The 19,338-nt window shown below is 38.7% G+C and overlaps 2 protein-coding genes and 1 non-coding gene across 3 annotated transcripts in view; 2 read left to right on the forward strand and 1 right to left on the reverse strand.

Annotated features, from left to right (window-relative positions):
- LOC149690174 (gamma-aminobutyric acid receptor subunit beta-like) overlaps window positions 1–1,301 on the reverse strand; it is a 209,052-nt gene extending 207,751 nt beyond the window's left edge. The window contains exon 1 of the mRNA XM_089869697.1: window positions 429–1,301. Within this exon, the coding sequence (XP_089725823.1) occupies window positions 429–508 (80 nt within the window). The 5' untranslated portion in view covers window positions 509–1,301. The remainder of the gene's footprint in view (window positions 1–428) is intronic.
- Window positions 1,302–4,351: 3,050 nt separating this feature from the next.
- On the forward strand, window positions 4,352–4,424 carry TRNAR-ACG (transfer RNA arginine (anticodon ACG)). The gene has a single exon. It is a non-coding gene; the product is annotated as a tRNA-Arg (tRNA).
- Window positions 4,425–4,980: 556 nt separating this feature from the next.
- LOC149690180 (G protein-signaling modulator 2-like) lies at window positions 4,981–14,874 on the forward strand. Its single transcript, XM_089869698.1, has 10 exons — window positions 4,981–5,190; window positions 5,438–5,694; window positions 5,756–6,034; window positions 6,096–6,219; window positions 8,243–8,358; window positions 9,291–9,555; window positions 9,611–9,868; window positions 11,195–11,627; window positions 12,381–12,826; window positions 14,443–14,874. Exons 2-10 carry the CDS (start codon window positions 5,444–5,446, stop codon window positions 14,827–14,829), a joined length of 2,559 nt encoding a protein of 852 aa, XP_089725824.1. The 5' UTR covers window positions 4,981–5,190; window positions 5,438–5,443; the 3' UTR covers window positions 14,830–14,874.
- Window positions 14,875–19,338: the final 4,464 nt, after the last annotated feature.

Below are 19,338 nucleotides of genomic sequence, written 5' to 3' on the forward strand. Positions count from 1 at the left end.
AAATGCAATGGAGTTCAAAGAAATGCTACCAGAGAGCATAAAACCAATGCATAGTTTTTATGCAGCAGCCAAATTCCTATCAAATTACATCGTTAAAAAGTACTTTCTCTAATCCAATCTTTGCATGATATGGAATCTTTCCTGCACCGACAGTTTTTTCAAATACTTCTTATGATTTAGACTTCAATTTCCGTTTTAAAATGTAAATTATCTGCATTAATGTATACTTAGCCTTGCTCGAGTCTTATTTAGGCCTGGGTTTATATTAAATTGGCATCGTATTTATCGAGATTATGATGGAAAGTACGTCAAAAACAAACAAGGAGTACTTTCCCTTATCTCTAAGGGTAATTTTCGACGTATTTCTTCGCGTTAGTGAGTATAGGAAACAAGGATTTTTATCAGACTATTACATGTAGAGCACTTACCCCCAGACACCGGTTGAATTCATCAGACCTAGCACCATCAGTATAAGCCATCTTGTAATCCAGAGTCGCCAAGCTTTCATGCTTTTTTCAACCGCGGGTTTTATTTTATCAGGTGATCGTGTTCATAGCCTGGCTTGGCGACGTTCGGTCACTTTAAAAACAACGAAAACAAGACTGGAATACACCTCTCGCGAACGTCCACGGAATATCTACGGCGAAATGGTCAACCCAAAAACCGGAAGGGACTTCCCTGTTAAGCCTCGGTCACTCTTCGAAGGTGGTATCACACTCAACCAACATATTAGCCTATGTATCTTAGACCTTTTCCGGGAGGGGTTTGATTACCCGACACGCGGACTTTTGGCTATGACGTTGGCTTTTTTATTATTATTTTTTTTCTTCTCAAAATCCTTCGATGGCTATTAGATTAATCCGTCGATTTGGAAGGGTAGAGTAGTTCCGATCGACCTCCGTAGACGACGTTTCTAGGCGGCATGCCGTTGCGGCTCTTATCCATCGGGGGAAGTCCCTCTCGTTGAAAAATCTTTCTGCCGGACTGGATTACGTTTATTATAGCGAAGAAAGGAAGTAAAAAGGGGGTCCACTATTTTCGGATTCCGGAGGGGGTTTTCGATAGGGGGTTTCGGGGTCGTACACTCTATCGAATCTATCCGAATCCTATCGAGATTTTTCGTGGCAAAAAGGGGGACTACTCGGTAGGCTAAGGCTATATTTACGCTACGCGTGACTCTCACTAAAAAGAGGAACGTATTTTAGCGCCTAACCCCACCGCTGCCACGGCGAAGGCCGGTAGTAGTCGTAAAGGGACAACGTATTTTTACGGATCGATCATATAGCTGGAAAAGCGGGGGGAGGGAGCCCAGCAGCCTAAACTCGCGCCTTACAACCCCAGTCAACGCCTTTTGGAAAACGGACTCCCCCGGGTGACGGGGGAAGCGAGCGAGCGAGCGTGCTTGAACCACGAGTCCAACGTTACTCCAAGCGGCAGCGGCAGCTACGAATATTATGATTTAGAAGCTAATCGCACGACGTGCACACCGAACATCAAAGGCTGTCTCTGGAAGGATCGCTTCCCCTTAGGCTATCGCCTCTGTTGTGTTATTCAAAAGCGCAGAGGTATAAACACCAAATTACCTTTAGACTATGACGTTCACGTTGTCTTCTCAGCTAAGGGGATAAATCTTGAGGATTGGAAAACCTGAAACCACTGAGCACGTATGAGGAGGAAACTCGGAAAGTTTTCCACCTGGCCCACTTTCATAACCGGTACCAACCTGTGGCTCGGTATCAGAGTTATGCAGATGCGCATTCGGCGCAACCGAGAGGAAACAGTCGAGGCTACAGTTAACCACACTGATCTCCGTGTTTGCCTCTTACCGTCTTTTCGTATTTACCCCATTTTGAATTTCCTTATTAACGGATCTCGTGACGTTAGGCTCCTCGGCCGTCCCCCGAGGTAGTTGCTCGAGAGAGATATCGGACTGTGCTGTTTTAGTTACCTTCCCTCTTCCCTCTTTGAATCTCTTTCTCATACGTGCTCACTGCGTCATGATGGCATTGGATATCTTTTTTACTCGATGTGTAAAGTAAGCTGGCTCAAATTTTTGGGTGAAATGTAACGCCGTGACGTTGTACTAATTGCTTATCAGATTATCGCGTCATACTGTGATAGTTGGGTTTGAAATAACATTTTATGCAAGTATACCTAAATTAACATCGACGTATGTCAAGTCTATCATGATGTAACTGTTTGACCATTTCCTATTTAGTCCACTTCAAGTAATTAATCGAGCACTTGAGTATCGGGTTTCTGTTAATTTTTACTCTACAAGTTTGCATTTGAGATACGAAGGCTTGATTGAAATGTTAAATATTATTTTCATCGTGATTTGGAAGGTCACTGCATTTCAAAGTCCTAAATGTAATAATATTAAAATGTTTTCCCTCTTTATATTTGAAGTTACGGACCAATAAGCTAATTTGAATATTTAATGAAAATGAAATCGAGATAGCATAATGCACTTGGATGAAACGTCCCTTATTTTATTGAAAAATATTTTGCTCCGTGTAAAAACCTTAGAGCTAAAGGTACTAGTTTGAAGGGGGGCAACAATTTAAGAAATGTCCGAAGGCCTAATTTAGAGGAGGCTAATGATGAGACCAAAAACAGCTCGAGCGAAGAGAATAACCCGGGGAAATTGACTATCGACGAACAACAATGGACTTCAAATTCAAACTGTAGGATTTACGCGCTCTTTGGAGCACACTGGATCAAAGACATTCATATGCATCCACTATGTAACAATCTACTTCTGGAAGTATTATGAGCATTAGTTTCAGACGGAAGAGGGGGCCGCTATAAATATCGGCCAACTTCTCAGCCAAATCGATACGGAAGATTTACCTATAGAAGGAGGAATTGTAACTACAGCTGATACCTTGACACGTACGTACGTTCTCGCGTACGCGTTTGGGAACGTAAAAAGGTTTGAAAAGCGAAATAGCTGAAATTTTCAGTGGTCAAGCTAGCCTAATAACCCCAAGTGTTCAAAAAGAGTGACCCTGATAGTTGTCAAATGGAAGTAAGACGATGATTCGTGTTATCAATTACGATGTTTCTGCATAAATTCGCTCCGTGGCTGTCTGTTGCTCGCTGTGTTTTTAGATTACGAATGCGAGGAAGTGGTCACCATTTCCCAAAGTGCTTTAGGACGTTTCCCAAATTTTAAAATAAAAATAGCATAATTTAGACAATACAGTTTCTCCATCCTATTATTTCACAAAGAATTACTCCACTCCTCCATCTGCCAGTCGCCTTCCATTCCACACTGTTCTTAACACATTATCTGTTGTTTTCGTTTATTCCACATACACCAAATGAACATATTTGCTTACACTAATAGACTTATACACCTATCAGTCTAGATCTATTCCAGATAGACACCAATCTAAAAACATCGGGTCCAACTTCAAGATCTAAAGTGCAGGGACAAGGGTAACACTCGGTAACACGGCGATCGACTAGGGTTATCGCATTTTACACAGAAGTAGCATTGGCTTGTGGTGCAAGGGATAACGCGTCTGATTTTTGAACTAGTGTTAGCACTATGAGTTCGAATGCAATCAAGCTCGCTAATGATTTTTGTGCTATTATAAATGACTTAGACATAATGATTACGTCGTATCTTGTTAGAAAACCACATTTTCGTGTGGTCCGATACAAAAGGCACAGGTATTTTGAAAAATTATTCAAGTGTTGTTTTGATTTTCAAAATTACCCTCTTTAACAATTTGTAATAATCTGGAAAACAGGTAAGGCGTTTAGACGGATATTTTATAAAAGTATCGTACATCTGTGTATTGCGGGGAGGAGTTCTACAGGGGCCCGTAGGAAAAACATCACTAGATTTACCCCTGGAGGTTGGCACTTCAAAGGTTTTTTTCGAGGGGTCGGTCATTCATGAAATCCCGTACACTACCCGTGAAATCCAACTTAAGAAATCCGAAATCAATGCTGATTTAGAAATCAAATAAAAAATCCGAAATCACAAAATCAGTAAAGAAATCACAAAAAAATCAACAAAGAAATCATAAAATCAACAAAGAAATCATAAAATCAGAAGCGAAATCACAAATTCAGAAACAAAATCAGTAAAGAAATCGTGTAATCCATTACGAAATTTACGAAATCCAAAATCAAAAGAAATCACAAAATCCGACGGAATCACGGGAAAAATCTCAAAATTCGAGAGAGGGAAAAAAATTAATATGACAATTTTACAGGCACAAATTAATTTATTATATAGGGTCCCGCCATAAATATTAAAATGAAACAAATTATTGTAAACTCGGATTAGAGGAAAGATGTAGTCTTTCTATCGCATTTTGAATGAATATTACACGGGCTTGTGGCGCAACGGATAACGCGTCTGACTACGGATCAGAAGATTCCAGGTTCGAATCCTGGCAAGCTCGGAAATAAATTTTGATGCTGTTTAGGTTGTAGGTAAGATATTTCAGTTGAAATACTGAAATATAGTCTTGGCATCGCATCATTATCACGCTGGAGTCTGAGTAAGGATCAGAAGATTACAGGTTTGAACCGTGGCAAGCTCGGAATTTGTTTTTCGCATTTAGGAAATGAAAATTCTGATTTAAAACCGCGCGTACTGGAACCATCGTGACGTCATTTTTGATTGTCATATTATGATTAACTTTCCGCCTGATTTCCAACCCAAACTATTAATCCCTGGTCGTTGCCCTGGTTTAAATCCAAAATTTCAAATAAATTTCGATCATGAATTCGTGCAGTCAAAATAATTTGAAAGTTTAGCGACTGTGCAGCAATATTATACCGAAAAATAACACTTGAAAATTTTTAACATAAAAATCTAAGAATAATTGAATATTTAAACTTATTCTCAATGCCCTCAAATTAAAGGATGATTTTGCGTGACAGAGTGCGCCATGAATAAAAACTACTAATAAAAAATATTGGAGAAATTTTAAGGGTAAAGCTTTTGACCAATCAGAAGACCCGGCCTGACGATACATCCTACAGGGCTTCGTTAACGGCTTTTTGACCTCGCCCAGTTGTTTATGTTTACCGTTTGTAATTGTTTACCTTAGTTTAATTTTATATACAAAGTGAAGTATTTTGACTTGTAAAGATTTGGTATTGTTTACGGTAATGTATGTTGTTCTTGCACCATCCACGCATTTTATGAAAAGCCGTTGAAAGGTAAGTGTTATTGGGGTTCTTTCAAACTTAAGCCTTGGTCGTTATTACCTTGTCTTTCTAAGCCTTTAATCTGTTAATCAGTGAATAGTTACTGTTAAATTAAATAGGTAGTTTTTCTAACGGTAATCCCGCGAAAATAACTGTCTATAGCAGATAAATTAGTATTTATAATTGTAGTTGAATGTGATTAGAACCGAGTAGTAATGTCTATGCTGTGAACTAGAATTGTTTATGTTAAAAATTGCAGTGTATTATGGAAACTGAAAATCAAGACATGGCAGGGAGTGGAAATACATGTTTAGAACTAGCATTGGAGGGGGAACGATTATGCAAAGCGGGAGATTTTCAAGGCGGAGTGGCATTTTTTGAAGCGGCTATTCAAGTTGGAACTGATGATCTAAAAACCCTCAGTGCCATTTATAGTCAATTAGGGAATGCATATTTTTACATTGGGAACTATTCCAAAGCGATGGAATTTCACAAATTAGATCTGACAGTTGCCAGGTAAGATTTCTATGGCTTATTTATGATTTCTTTTATAAAATCAAACCTGTTTAATAATCAGAGCAATATCGGACCGTTTGGGTGAAGCTAAAGCTAGTGGAAACTTAGGAAATTCGCTCAAAATGATGGGAAGGTTTGACGAAGCTGTTTTATGCTGCAAACGTCATTTAGACATTTCGAGAGATCTTGGAGATAAAGTTGGCGAAAGTCGGGCCCTTTACAATCTTGGGAATGTATATCACACAAAAGGAAAACACATGGCTGGAATTGGACATCAAGATCCTGGTGAATTTCCCGAAGAAGTTAGACTATGTCTGCAGAACGCTGTTGAATATTACGAGTAAGTTCTTTAGTATGAAGTTGAATATTTGCAACTTAATCTAATTGTTTGTATTGTATAGAGAAAATTTGAAACTTATGACTGAATTAGGGGACAGATTAGCCCAAGGTCGCGCATATGGTAACCTTGGCAACACACATTATTTGTTGGGTAATTTCAGTCAAGCAATATCGTTTCATCAAGAGGCAAGTTTAAAATTAAATTTCACTTTAGATTTTCATATCAGGGCCCCCAGAGGTCCTATAAAATCCTATAATTTTGGTTAAAATCGCCAAAAATCCTATAATTTTGGTTAAAATCGCCAAAAATCCTATAAAATCCTATAATTTTGGTTAAAATCGCCAAAAATCCTATAATTTTGGTTAAAATCGCCAAAAATCCTATAAAATCCTATAATTTTGGTTAAAATCGCCAAAAATCCTATAATTTTGGTTAAAATCGCCAAAAATCCTATAATTTTGGTTAAAATCGCCAAAAATCCTATAAAATCCTATAATTTTGGTTAAAATCGCCAAAAATCCTATAAAATCCTATAATTTTGGTTAAAATCGCCAAAAATCCTATAAAATCCTATAATTTTGGTTAAAATCGCCAAAAATCCTATAAAATCCTATAATTTTGGTTAAAATCGCCAAAAATCCTATAATTTTGGTTAAAATTGCCAAAAATCCTGTAAAATCCTATAATTTTGGTTAAAATCGCCAAAAATCCTAGAGCTTTGAAATTTGGGTGAATTCTAAGCAAACCATCTGTTGAACCGGGATTCAGGTCTAAAAAATATCATGAAATGGGGATGGTTTCCCTCGTATTGTAGCTTAATTAGTTAAAAATAGCTCGGTATATTATATTTCTGATAACAGATCGTTCAGTGTGCACCACCATTTATTTTAGTGTCCTATATAATTCTATTATTCTGGAAGCCCCTGTTTGTCACAGCCCTAAGTTTTTAGTATGGTTGGATTGGGGGCAAATAGGACTATAACATACTCTAGTAATAGAACCAGAGTTATGAAACTCCAAAATTGCGTGTAATGCTCTTCCTATGGAGGGGAGTATGTTTATGAACATTTTGCTTAATTACTCGGCCCCTGTTTGTCGTAGCCCTAAGTTTTTTGTATGATTGTATGGGGGACAAATAGCACTATAACATACACAAAGGAGATCCCCGTATCTCTAGTAGAACCAGAGTTATGAGCCTCCAAAGTATAGTGTAATGTTAATCCTATGGAGGGAATGATCCAGAACATTTTGCTTAATTACTCGGCCCCTGTTTGTCGTAGCCCTAAGTTTTTTGTATGTTTGGATGGGGGGCAAATAGGACTATAACATACTCCAAGGACATCCCCGTATCTCTAATATAACCAGAGTTCTGAGCCTCCAAAGTATAGTGTAATGCTATCCTATGGAAAGTATGTTTTTGAACATTTTTTTAAAGGAATAGCGACGTGATTTAAAAATTATCTCAATTCTAAAGAAAACCTTACTTTTTTGAGAGTTTAAACTCTTCTGATTCCAAAAATATGCTTGATTAATATTTAAATATGAAGGAAAACACAGAAAAAACACTTTGAAAACTTGAAATTTGGGGGGCAAAAGCAAATTTGCGGAGAAGATTTTTGGCGGGTTTTCTCCTTGCTACGTCACTCACGGCATCTCGCGGAAAAGCCAAACGCGTGCGCCCGAGACTCCTGAGTCTACTAATGCCGCGCGAATATGAATAAAATAGGCTTAACACTTAGACTGAGACACTAACAGGCGTCACGTGAGCGACATCTAGAGTGAAAGTTTCTCCTTACTACGTCATTAAGCGAAACAAAATTTTAACTAGGCCTTTTCCAAACACTAAACTTTGATTGCAATTTTACAAATTTCTACGAAACCAAATACAAAAGTAAACATATCATAATAAACTAGATTTTTCAAGGATTTTTTTCGCATTTTTAGTTTGAGGATGACAAAAATTATGTCACTAACACTTTAAATACTCGGCCTTTGTTTTTACTACTGGTTTTTTTTAAAAAAAAATAAAAATTAACATTTTAGTGTCCTATATAATCCTATAATTCTGGAAAAACGTCCTATAAAATCCTATATTTTCACGAAAAATGTCCTATAATTCCTATAAATATTTTCAAAATTCGGCTGGGGCCCTGCACTTTAGATTTTCATATTTTGAAACTAATTTTTATTAAAATTTGATTGTTACAGAGGTTAAAACTGGCAAAGGAATTTGGTGACAAGTCAGCCGAACGTCGTGCCTATAACAATCTTGGCAATGCTCACATTTTTTTAGGCGAATTTGAATCGGCAGCCAATTTTTTCAAGTAAATAAATAACTATTTAATTTTTAATTACTCAGGGTTCATACAAACCTGGAAAACCTGGAAAAATCAGGGAAATAAATTGGTGACAAAAACCTCATGGAAAATTCAGGGAAATTTAGAATTTTTAGTGAAATTCAGGGAAATCAGGGTTAAATTTGCGTCAAACAGGGGCCAAGTTATTAAGCAAAATGTTAGTGAACATAGCCCCCTCCATAGGATTAACATTACACTATATTTTGGAGGCTCATAACTGTGGTTCTACTAGAGATACGGGGATGTCCTTTGAGTATGTTATAGTCCAATTTGTACCCCATCCAACCGTACTAAAGACTTGGGACTACGACAAGCAGGGGCCGAGTAATTGAGCAAAATGTCCGTAAACATTCCCTCCATAGGATTAACATTACACCCGTATTTTGGAGGCTCATAACTCTGGTTCTACTAGAGATACAGGGATGCCCTTTGACTATGTTATAGTCCTATTTGCCCCCTATCCAACAATACTAAAAAATTAGGGCTACGACAAACAGGGGCCGAGTAATTAAGCAAAATGTCCGTGAACATACCCTCCATAGGATTAACATTACACTATACTTTGGAGGCTTATAACTCTGGTTATATTAGAGATATGGGGATGTCCTTTGAGTATGTTATAGTCCTATTTGTCCCCCATCCAACCATACTTAAAACTTTGGGCTACGACAAACAGGGGCCGAGTAATTAAGCAAAAAGTAAACAAACAACCCCCTCCATAGAAATAGCATTACATTAAACTTTGGAGGCTCGTAACTCTTTAAAATTCAGGGAAGTATGTATATGGGGAAAAACCTGGAAATCTCAGGGAAATTTGTTTTCCAAAAGTTGTATTGTATGAACTCTGTTACTTTTGTTGCTAAAAATTTAGTAATCTCTTGTTTTTATGTTTTTAATAGAAAAACTCTGCACTTGGCGGAAGAATTAGGTGACAGAGCCGTTGAAGCTCAGGCGTGTTATAGTTTGGGCAACACTTACACTCTGCTGAGGGATTACCCAACGGCGGTTGAGTATCATTTAAGACATTTGCGAATTGCTCAGGAGCTCAGGGACAAAGTCGGGGAAAGTAGAGCGTATTGGAGTTTGGGAAATGCTCATTCAGCAATGGGGAGTCACGAAACAGCGCTACAATATGCTAATAAACACTTAGCAATCTCGAAAGAGGTATTGACGCGGTTTAAGTAATGTATTTCAAAAGTAAAGCGTCATTTCTCTTCAGATTGGAGACTACAGTGGTCAAGTTACAGCCCAAATTAGTATTAGTGATCTCGGCAAGATTCTTGGTTTCTCTAGCACTCAGGGAACTCCAACTTCGGAGAAAGCTTTTGTCACCGGTGGCATTCCTCCTACGAGTAACAGCGGACCCAATTTGAATAAATTGGTATCCGATGGTTCTCCGAATAGGAAGAATAGGTTCCGACGGACGAGCATGGAGAATATGGACTTGCTTAAAATGACGCCCGACTCGAAAGATAATGTAACTATTAAGATACCTACATTTTTACTTTCCTTTAGTCAGGGTTCATACAAATCTGGAAAACCGGGAAAAATCAGGGAAATAAATAGTTTACATAAACCTCCAGGAATTTTTAGTGAAATTAAGGGAAATTTCCAAATTTTTAGTAAAATTCAGGGAAATTTCCAAATTTTTTGTAAAATTAAGGGAAATTTCCAAATTTTTAGTAAAATTAAGGGAAATTTCCAAATTTTTAGTAAAATTAAGGGAAATTTCCAAATTTTTAGTAAAATTAAGGGAAATTTCCAAATTTTTAGTAAAATTAAGGGAAATTTCCAAATTTTTAGTAAAATTAAGGGAAATTTCGAATTTTTAGTAAAATTAAGGGAAATTTCGAATTTTTAGTAAAATTAAGGGAAATTTCGAATTTTTAGTAAAATTAAGGGAAATTTCGAATTTTTAGTAAAATTAAGGGAAATTTCGAATTTTTAGTAAAATTCAGGGAAATCTCGAATTTTTAGTAAAATTCAGGGAAATTTCCAAATTTTTAGTAAAATTCAGGGAAATTTCCAAATTTTTAGTAAAATTAAGGGAAATTTCGAATTTTTAGTAAAATTAAGGGAAATTTCGAATTTTTAGTAAAATTCAGGGAAATCTCGAATTTTTAGTAAAATTCAGGGAAATCTCGAATTTTTAGTAAAATTCAGGGAAATCTCGAATTTTTAGTAAAATTCAGGGAAATTTCGAATTTTTAGTAAAATTCAGGGAAATTTAGAATTTTTAGTAAAATTCAGGGAAATTTCGAATTTTTAGTAAAATTCAGGGAAATTTCGAATTTTTAGTAAAATTCAGGGAAATTTCGAATTTTTAGTAAAATTCAGGGAAATTTCGAATTTTTAGTAAAATTCAGGGAAATTTCGAATTTTTAGTAAAATTCAGGGAAATTTCGAATTTTTAGTAAAATTCAGGGAAATTTCCGAATTTTTAGTAAAATTCAGGGAAATTTGCATCAAACAGGGGCCGAGTAATTGAGCAAAATGTTCGTGAACATACCACCCTCCATAGGATTAACATTACACTATACTTTGGAGGCTCATAACTCTGGTTATATTAGAGATAGGGAGATGTCCTTTGAGTATGTTATAGTCCAATTTATCCCCCCCCCATCCTTCGTTAACATATGCTCCATAGGATACTCCACCCATATACAGGGAAAACCTGTGAAACTCAGGGAAGTATATGGGGAAAAACTTCCCATAAATCTCAGGGAAATTTGTTTCCCAAAAGTTGTATTGTATGAACCCTGTTTAGTACGTGGTTTTAATTGGGTCTCATTTATTCTTATAGAATATTCGAGGCGAGAACAAAGAGAATGTCAACACCCAAAACTCTTTTCTAATGCCACAAAACTCCACTAACGAAATGGAACTTCCGAGTGGAAGTAAAACCGCGTCTTCGTACAGTTTAAATAAAAACTCCATTTCTCCTTTGGGTAACAAGAAAACGTCATTATCAGAAGGCAGTCAAGGTGGTGGTGGCGAAGAAGGGGATTCATTCTTTGATCTTCTAAGTCGATTTCAAAGTGAAAGAATGGATGACCAAAGGTGCGATGTCGAAGCCTTGGAAGGAAAAGATGAATTGCCCGATTTAAGTTCTAACGTCGTTGGAACTAGCGAATCGAGAGGGTCTTTGAGATTAGGAGCGGCTGCCAATATCTCTCCTTGTAGCAGTAGCAATTTCTTAGAAGCTGAACGCGCCTCGTTTGAAAGAACAAGAGAAGGTAAGACGTTTCATGTCCTTGTGTAATAGTTCTAAACAGTTAAGGGCACAAACCAATATGAAATATTTTAACCAATTGATCGGTTCAAGCTTAATTTACTAATATTTCGGTTAATAATTTGTCAAAATCGGTTGATTGTCGGTAAAAACCCGACGAGGCGGGTAGTCGGCGTAAACGAGGCGGGTAGTCGGCGTAAACGAGGCGGGTAGTCGGCGTAAACGAGGCGGGTTGTGGGCGTAAACGAGGCGGGTAGTCGGCGTAAACGAGGCGGGTAGTCGGCGTAAACGAGGGGGGGTTGTCGGCGTAAACGAGGCGGGTTGTCGGCCGAAAACGAGGCGGGTTGTCGGCCGAAAACGAGGCGGGTTGTCGGCCGAAAACGAGGCGGGTTGTCGGCCGAAAACGAGGCGGGTTGTCGGCCGAAAACGAGGCGGGTTGTCGGCCGAAAACGAGGCGGGTAGTCGGCCGAAAACGAGGCGGGTAGTCGGCCGAAAACGAGGCGGGTAGTCGGCCGAAAACGAGGCGGGTAGTCGGCCGAAAACGAGGCGGGTAGTCGGCCGAAAACGAGGCGGGTAGTCGGTAAAAATCGGTTTTTAATTGGTTTCGTTAGGTTAAGTAATTGGTTATCTCGCGTAATTTAAATAATCGGATAGAATCGTTAATATCATTCACCCCTAGTTTTATTTGAAAAAGATAAGCGCAAAAATTCAATTTCTGTAATATTTCACGCAAACGTTTGTTCCATATTTTTAATAGGTTCAGTTTCGGCTGAGAGTGGCAAAAGTGGAGATGATTTGTTTGACTTAATTGCGGGCATGCAAAGTCGACGTATGGATGAACAGCGGGCAAGTTTACCAACGTTACCGGGTTTAGCTCCTCAGCACACCCTCGAAAATCACAATCCTAGCAACGCGGTTGTTGTTGTTGTAAATAATAGTCGCCAAAACAGCGTTAGAAGCGTCGCGGCTGGCCCTGCAATTTCAAATCCAATTCAACCGCCGCAACTTCCGGTTTCCTCCAGCTACGTAGAACCTTTGCCCATTTCACCGAGCGCGTCTGAACCATCACCCATTATACCATTAGATACCAGTAACCCTATTTTACAACAGGCCAGACACTCTTTAATCTCGCACCGAATGTCTGTAGATACGTCCACTCCATTGCCAGATGATGACTTTTTTGATATGCTAATGAGGTGTCAGGTAATTAGTTAATTTTATTTATTTTTTAAGAATAGTTAATTAAGTAGCAATTTTCATTAATCTCGGGTGAATTGAAGATACCCGCTTCCTAAGTTTTGATTGCTTTATTTTAGTATTTTGGTAGTGTTGCGTGGTGGGTAGTGATTTTTGGGTTTCAGCCTCAGGTTGGGTACAGATACTTAAAAGCTAGATTTCAAAGCTGAGCCATTATCCCATAGTGTAATTCATTAAACAATATTAATTAATAACTTTTTACTAATTAAATTAGTTAATTATGAAAGGCAGAAGTATTAAAACATGCGCGGTAACTGGACACTTGGGGATTTTGTCAGACTCGTCACTGTGGTTGTTGGCAAAGGCTTAAAATTGGGAATCGGGTACCCGTTCGGGTCCTAAAAAATATATGTATCGGGTCGGGTACCCGTTCGGGTCCTAAAAAATATATGTATCGGGTCGGGTACCCGGGATTTTCGGGTATCGGGTCGGGTACCCGGGATTTTCGGGTATCGGGTCGGGTACCCGGGATTTTCGGGTATCGGGTCGGGTACCCGGGATTTTCGGGTATCGGGTCGGGTACCCGGGATTTTCGGGCCGGGTACCCGGGATTTTCGGGTATCGGGTCGGGTACCCGGGATTTTCGGGTCGGGTACCCGGGATTTTCGGGTATCGGGTCGGGTACCCGGGATTTTCGGGTATCGGGTCGGGTACCCGGGATTTTCGGGTATCGGGTCGGGTACCCGGGATTTTCGGGTATCGGGTCGGGTACCCGGGATTTTCGGGTATCGGGTCGGGTACCCGGGATTTTCGGGTATCGGGTCGGGTACCCGGGATTTTCGGGTATCGGGTCGGGTACCCGGGATTTTCGGGTATCGGGTCGGGTACCCGGGATTTTCGGGTATCGGGTCGGGTACCCGGGATTTTCGGGTATCGGGTCGGGTACCCGGGATTTTCGGGTATCGGGTCGGGTACCCGGCATTTTCGGGTATCGGGTCGGGTACCCGGCATTTTCGGGGATCGGGTCGGGTACCCGGCATTTTCGGGGATCGGGTCGGGTACCCGGCATTTTCGGGGATCGGGTCGGGTACCCGGCATTTTCGGGGATCGGGTCGGGTACCCGGCATTTTCGGGGATCGGGTCGGGTACCCGGCATTTTCGGGGATCGGGTCGGGTACCCGGCATTTTCGGGGATCGGGTCGGGTACCCGGCATTTTCGGGGATCGGGTCGGGTACCCGGCATTTTCGGGGATCGGGTCGGGTACCCGGCATTTTCGGGGATCGGGTCGGGTACCCGGCATTTTCGGGGATCGGGTCGGGTACCCGGCATTTTCGGGGATCGGGTCGGGTACCCGGCATTTTCGGGGATCGTGTCGGGTACCCGGCATTTTCGGGGATCGTGTCGGGTACCCGGCATTTTCGGGGATCGTGTCGGGTACCCGGCATTTTCGGGGATCGTGTCGGGTACCCGGCATTTTCGGGGATCGTGTCGGGTACCCGGCATTTTCGGGTACCCACACCCCTGATATTTTGTTTATAAAAATGAAGGCTTAGCGGAAAGAAAGGGGATGCTTAGGATAATAACCCTTTTTTAAGTCTTAAGCCAATTTTTAAATAATTAGGCAACGAGGATTGAAGATCAACGTAGCAGTATGCCCAATTTGGGTGGCGTGGAAGCGAATCATTTGCCGCAATTGTCGAATAACAATGAAAATGGTATAGCCGCAACACCCAATAGCGTCGTTGCTACCGAAGGGGGTAGCGACGAAACGAAAAATAGGCTGTCGGGAAATAACTCTACCGTTCCCGATGATGATTTTTTCAACTTAATCTTGCGGTTTCAAGGCGGGAGAATAGAGGATCAACGATCGACTTTGCCTTCGACTAAAACAGGTTCCTTAGATCGTATGGGGGGAAGTTTAAGGAACACTAGCACCACACGAAGCGGCGGAGGCTTGCTCAAATCCAGTTTAAAACACGGCATTCTCGGGAATAGAATGTCCAAGTGAAAAATATTATAAATTCAAACCCATTAAAAACATTAAAAATTAAAATGAACAAATAACAAACAAACCAACAAACCCCTTTGGCTATAAATCGCAAAAGGAAGATTGAGTGTGAGTACCATCTTGTTTTTTTTTTTTTTTTTTTAGTTTTTTTGGGGTTTTTTTCTTTGTGTTGGGAGAACTGTAGATGATTTTAGCGCCAACCTCTTTTTGTGTCGTGAAATACCTTCGTCACAAGGAGTAGAACCATAGAGGGGGAAGAGAAATTTTCCTCTACGTGGCAACAATGATAGACTTATGTAATATTATTACGCTCGCTGTAGTATTTGACCAGATGGCGCTGTTTACCGTTTTACTTTGTGTGAGAAATATTTTTCAAACAGTTTATATGGTTCGTTGGGGAAGAGAGGCATTCCCTATGACCTCTATAATTAGACCACTGGTAGAAGCTACAAATTTGTTTGTTTGCCAAATGCCAATGTATTGTGAAAATTACATTTTTTTAACACAGCTTGTTAGGTTTTTATTCACATTTTTGGATTAAAATAGAAGCCACCAGTGGAATTCATATCGCAAGAAGGGGATAAGAGAAGAAGGATGACACTCTGTATCCTCTTAATACTTCAGTTATGTAACGTCATTCTTCCCAGGCTAACTCTTTTAGTTTGCTTTCCCGCTCATCAAACTACAAATGGGCATCGCACCGTAAGGTGAATTCTATAATTGTTTGGCATTAAATCCCTAGCAATCATCCCACAAACCTCGTCTTGACGAGGGACAAAATGCACAAGCGCGTCTTGTCAAATAGTTAAGCGCTAATAGAGTAATGATGAGGGAACTATTTATTGCGTATGTGATTCGGTTTAGTAACCTTGCTCTAAATGTTCCGATGTTGGGAAGAGTGACGTTACACTTACCCCGCTTTGTGGTACACTTCTCTCGAAGAGAAGTATTATATACTTCTGATATCGCTAGGTTTCTGAGAGGTTGAAACATGGCGTTGTGGGGGCGGGGGGTACTTTTGTAAGCTCGTGACGCTTAAAGTATCAGTGGTGTGCGAGTCCCGTTTTTTTTTTTTCGGTTTCGAGCCAAGTCCGAGTATCAAAAATTCTTTCTAGTATCATTTAGATTAGGGCAAGTTTAGTTTTCTTGAGTATTTATCGAGTCTAGAATATTTACTCTTCGAGTGTTAATTGAGTAAATGTCTAGAAACTAACGAAGATGTCAGTTGTCTAATATCTATGAAGTTTAAAAGATTGTGAGTGAACAATAAAAGAGGTTAATTTCAAAATAAATACTCATGAGCACATCGGATAACAAAGTTATTATAAGCCTTGGATCCGAGTATTTAAGAAGTTAAAAAGCTACTCGAACCTTTCTCATGGGTTTCAAATAGAGATGGCTGATACCAGGCTTAACCCGATACCGATCGATACCGGTACAAACATGAACCGATACCGATATTTACTTACTATGATCCAAAACCCGATACTTCAACCGATACCGATATGGTATCGGTTCATCCCTAGAGTAGTAGGCGCGTACTAAGAAAGATTTTCGCTTATTAGTTGTTAGATAAACTGAATTCAGGTACTTTTTATATAAACGAGAACTCGTCACGATTGAAATTCATAGAAATGAGATATTATCACCATCATTACGTTACTAAAAGACCTAAGTCATGTAGCGCCATATAACGTATTTTAAACGAGTATCGGTATCGAACCAACCGATCCGATACTATCGGGAAACCCCGAGTATCGGTGCCGATACCGATATGGTATCGGTACCGGTTCATCCCTAGTTTCAAACTTTCAATATGTTGTTATCGAGTAACAAGTCGAGTACTCCGAATGGTACTTGAACTGAGTACTCGCACACCACTGAAAAGTATCATCGTGGCACTGCATGAATTCCATTTGTTGCTTCTATGTGATCCAGGGCCGGATTAAGCAATATACGCCCCCTTAAGTCGGGAAAAAAAGGAACAGCAAATGTTGCTAATGGGGAATAGTTTAACTCAATGCGCCCCCAATAAGCCTTGCGCCCGGGGGGCCAGTGCCCGCCTCGGCCTCATTCTTAATCCGGGCCTGAATTGTGATCCTTGTTTTCCTCCATAATTAACAAAGTAATAGATTGAGATTATAAAATAATGTAAAACCCTTACATTTTTTTTTGCAAATACAAGGTATTAATATACTTTCGGCTTGTATTATAGTTTTTTGATAGTATTCATACTTGATATGATAATAATAATAATATACATAACTTTTTAAAAACGGAAAAATAAATAAAAAGAAAATTAAATAAGTTTTAGTAAGTATCCCCAATTTATGGGGAATTTTAACTTATTTAAAAGAAAAAGAATAAGAATTTAATAAAATTAATCCCACCTCTTGGATGGCACTAATTTAATTATTAATTATTCATAATTAATAATTATACTTTGGAAATCAAATATTTCCAATCCAATAAAACTTTCTTAATTAAGTTCTATCAAGAAGTGATATCTAGTTTACTAGGGAGAAGGTATAAATTCGCCTAATTTCCAGCTCTTTATCTCCAGTCCAAACGTATAGTAGGTCCGGAGTTAATCCTCGCCTCTAAATTACAACCAGCAATCATCTCATTGGTTCTTGAAAATTACAGTCATATTTTCCGACTGAGGAGAGGCGAAATAGCCCGGCCTCCTTTTACGTCCCCCCTTGTATTTTGAAAGGGGGACTGGGACTATGGCGCGCGAATACTTAGGCATCTTATACCTTCTCCCTAATAAACTAGATATCCCTTCTTGGTTCTATTAAATTGGAACGCCAAGAGGGTTAATTAGCAATGCAAATTGAACTAATTATTAATTAATTAGAAGGGGGGTTAATTTTAATCCAAACTTGACCAATATATTATATTTCCAGCTTTATATTATATATATAAATAAATAAATAAATATAAATCATAGTTACAAAAAACCCAGTATTTAATCTGATATGAGAAATTAAATTAAATTAAAACAAGTTGTTATTGAAATTTAAATGATTGGAAACATTTTTGAATGAACAGAAAGACACCAAAAATTAATAGTTAAATGTTTATAAACATTATTATAAAGAAAATCTATACAGTTAAATTTTAAAAAAACAATATCTTATTGAATTCACGTCTTGGGAGCGTTTTTTCATTCATTCAGTCTTAGATTCGTTTTTAAAAAACAAGCTTTTAAAAACGGAAAATACAACAAATATTACAGAACCAGTTAAATAAAATAAAAAACAACCATAACTTTATAAGATATGTTCCATAAGTTTGTCACTGGTTACAAACTGGAGCTTGTCATGAAGTGACGTATAGGTCATAGATTCGAGGTAAAGCGACGCCTGGTGGGGCACTGTCAAAGGCTTAGTACAGACTAAATAGGAAAAGATGGATTGCAAAATTAACAGTGTAGTCAATCCACCTTATTCCCTTTCGCCGGAAGTTAGGCTTAGTTCGGGATTCATGGAGGGGAGTAAGTAACGGGAAGAAATTCGTCTGTTGTCTGCTACAAAGGCCAAAAATATGTACTGTAGCAGACGACAGACGAATTTCTTCCCGTTACTACTTCCCTCCAAGAATCCCGAGCTAAGCCTAACTTCCAGCGAAAGGGAATAAGGTGGGGCGTCATAGATTCGAGGTAAAGCGACGCCTGGTGAGGTGCTGTCAAAGGCTTAGTACAGACTAAATAGGAAAAGATGGACTGCAAAATTAATCGAGTGTAGGACTTCAATTCTCGCTTGTCGTTCTCGAACTAGCTCGAGCTGTAAGTCTTTAGCATTACAAAGTGTCATTCTTATGGAACGTATCTTATGATACAACCAAGAAACAAGATTTCCCAAATTGTGAACAACAATGTTGTCAAATATTATATTATATAAAAGTAGCGTTGAAAATAACATTAACTGTAAATATTGCGTAAAGAAACTATTTGAATTTTTAAATAATGGTACATTTACACGTTGTAGATGTAAATGTGGTTTTCAAAAACTATTTACATGTGGCCGTGGAGATTTAAAAGAAAGAAAAAACATAACCCATCTTCCCCATTTTAAAAGAAACTTTACCACATTCAATCTAAAATAATTGAAGTTTTCAATTAATTCCGTATATAATGTTTAAATTTCCCGCCCTGCCCTAATTGTGACAGATGAAAATATTTCAACCAATGAGGTCATGTCTTAAGTTTTATCTGCCATTTTGAAAATATTTTAACCAATGATTTCATGTCTTAAATTAATCTGCCATAATTGAACTTATAAATCAATTCTTTATGCAGCGTTTAAATTTCCCGCCCTAATTGTGACAGATGAAAATATTTCAACCAATGATATCATGTCTTAAGTTCATCTGCCATTTTGAAAATATTTTAACCAATGATTTCATGTCTTAAATTAATCTGCCATAATTGAAGTTATAAATCAATTCTTTGTGCAGCGTTTAAATTTCCCGCCCTAATTGTGACAGATGAAAATATTTCAAACC

This window comes from Phalangium opilio, unplaced genomic scaffold (assembly GCF_054372755.1).
Source record: "Phalangium opilio isolate 3A_F unplaced genomic scaffold, DU_Popi_V2 ptg000031l_1, whole genome shotgun sequence".
In the NCBI taxonomy this organism is placed as follows: Eukaryota; Metazoa; Arthropoda; class Arachnida; order Opiliones; family Phalangiidae; genus Phalangium; species Phalangium opilio.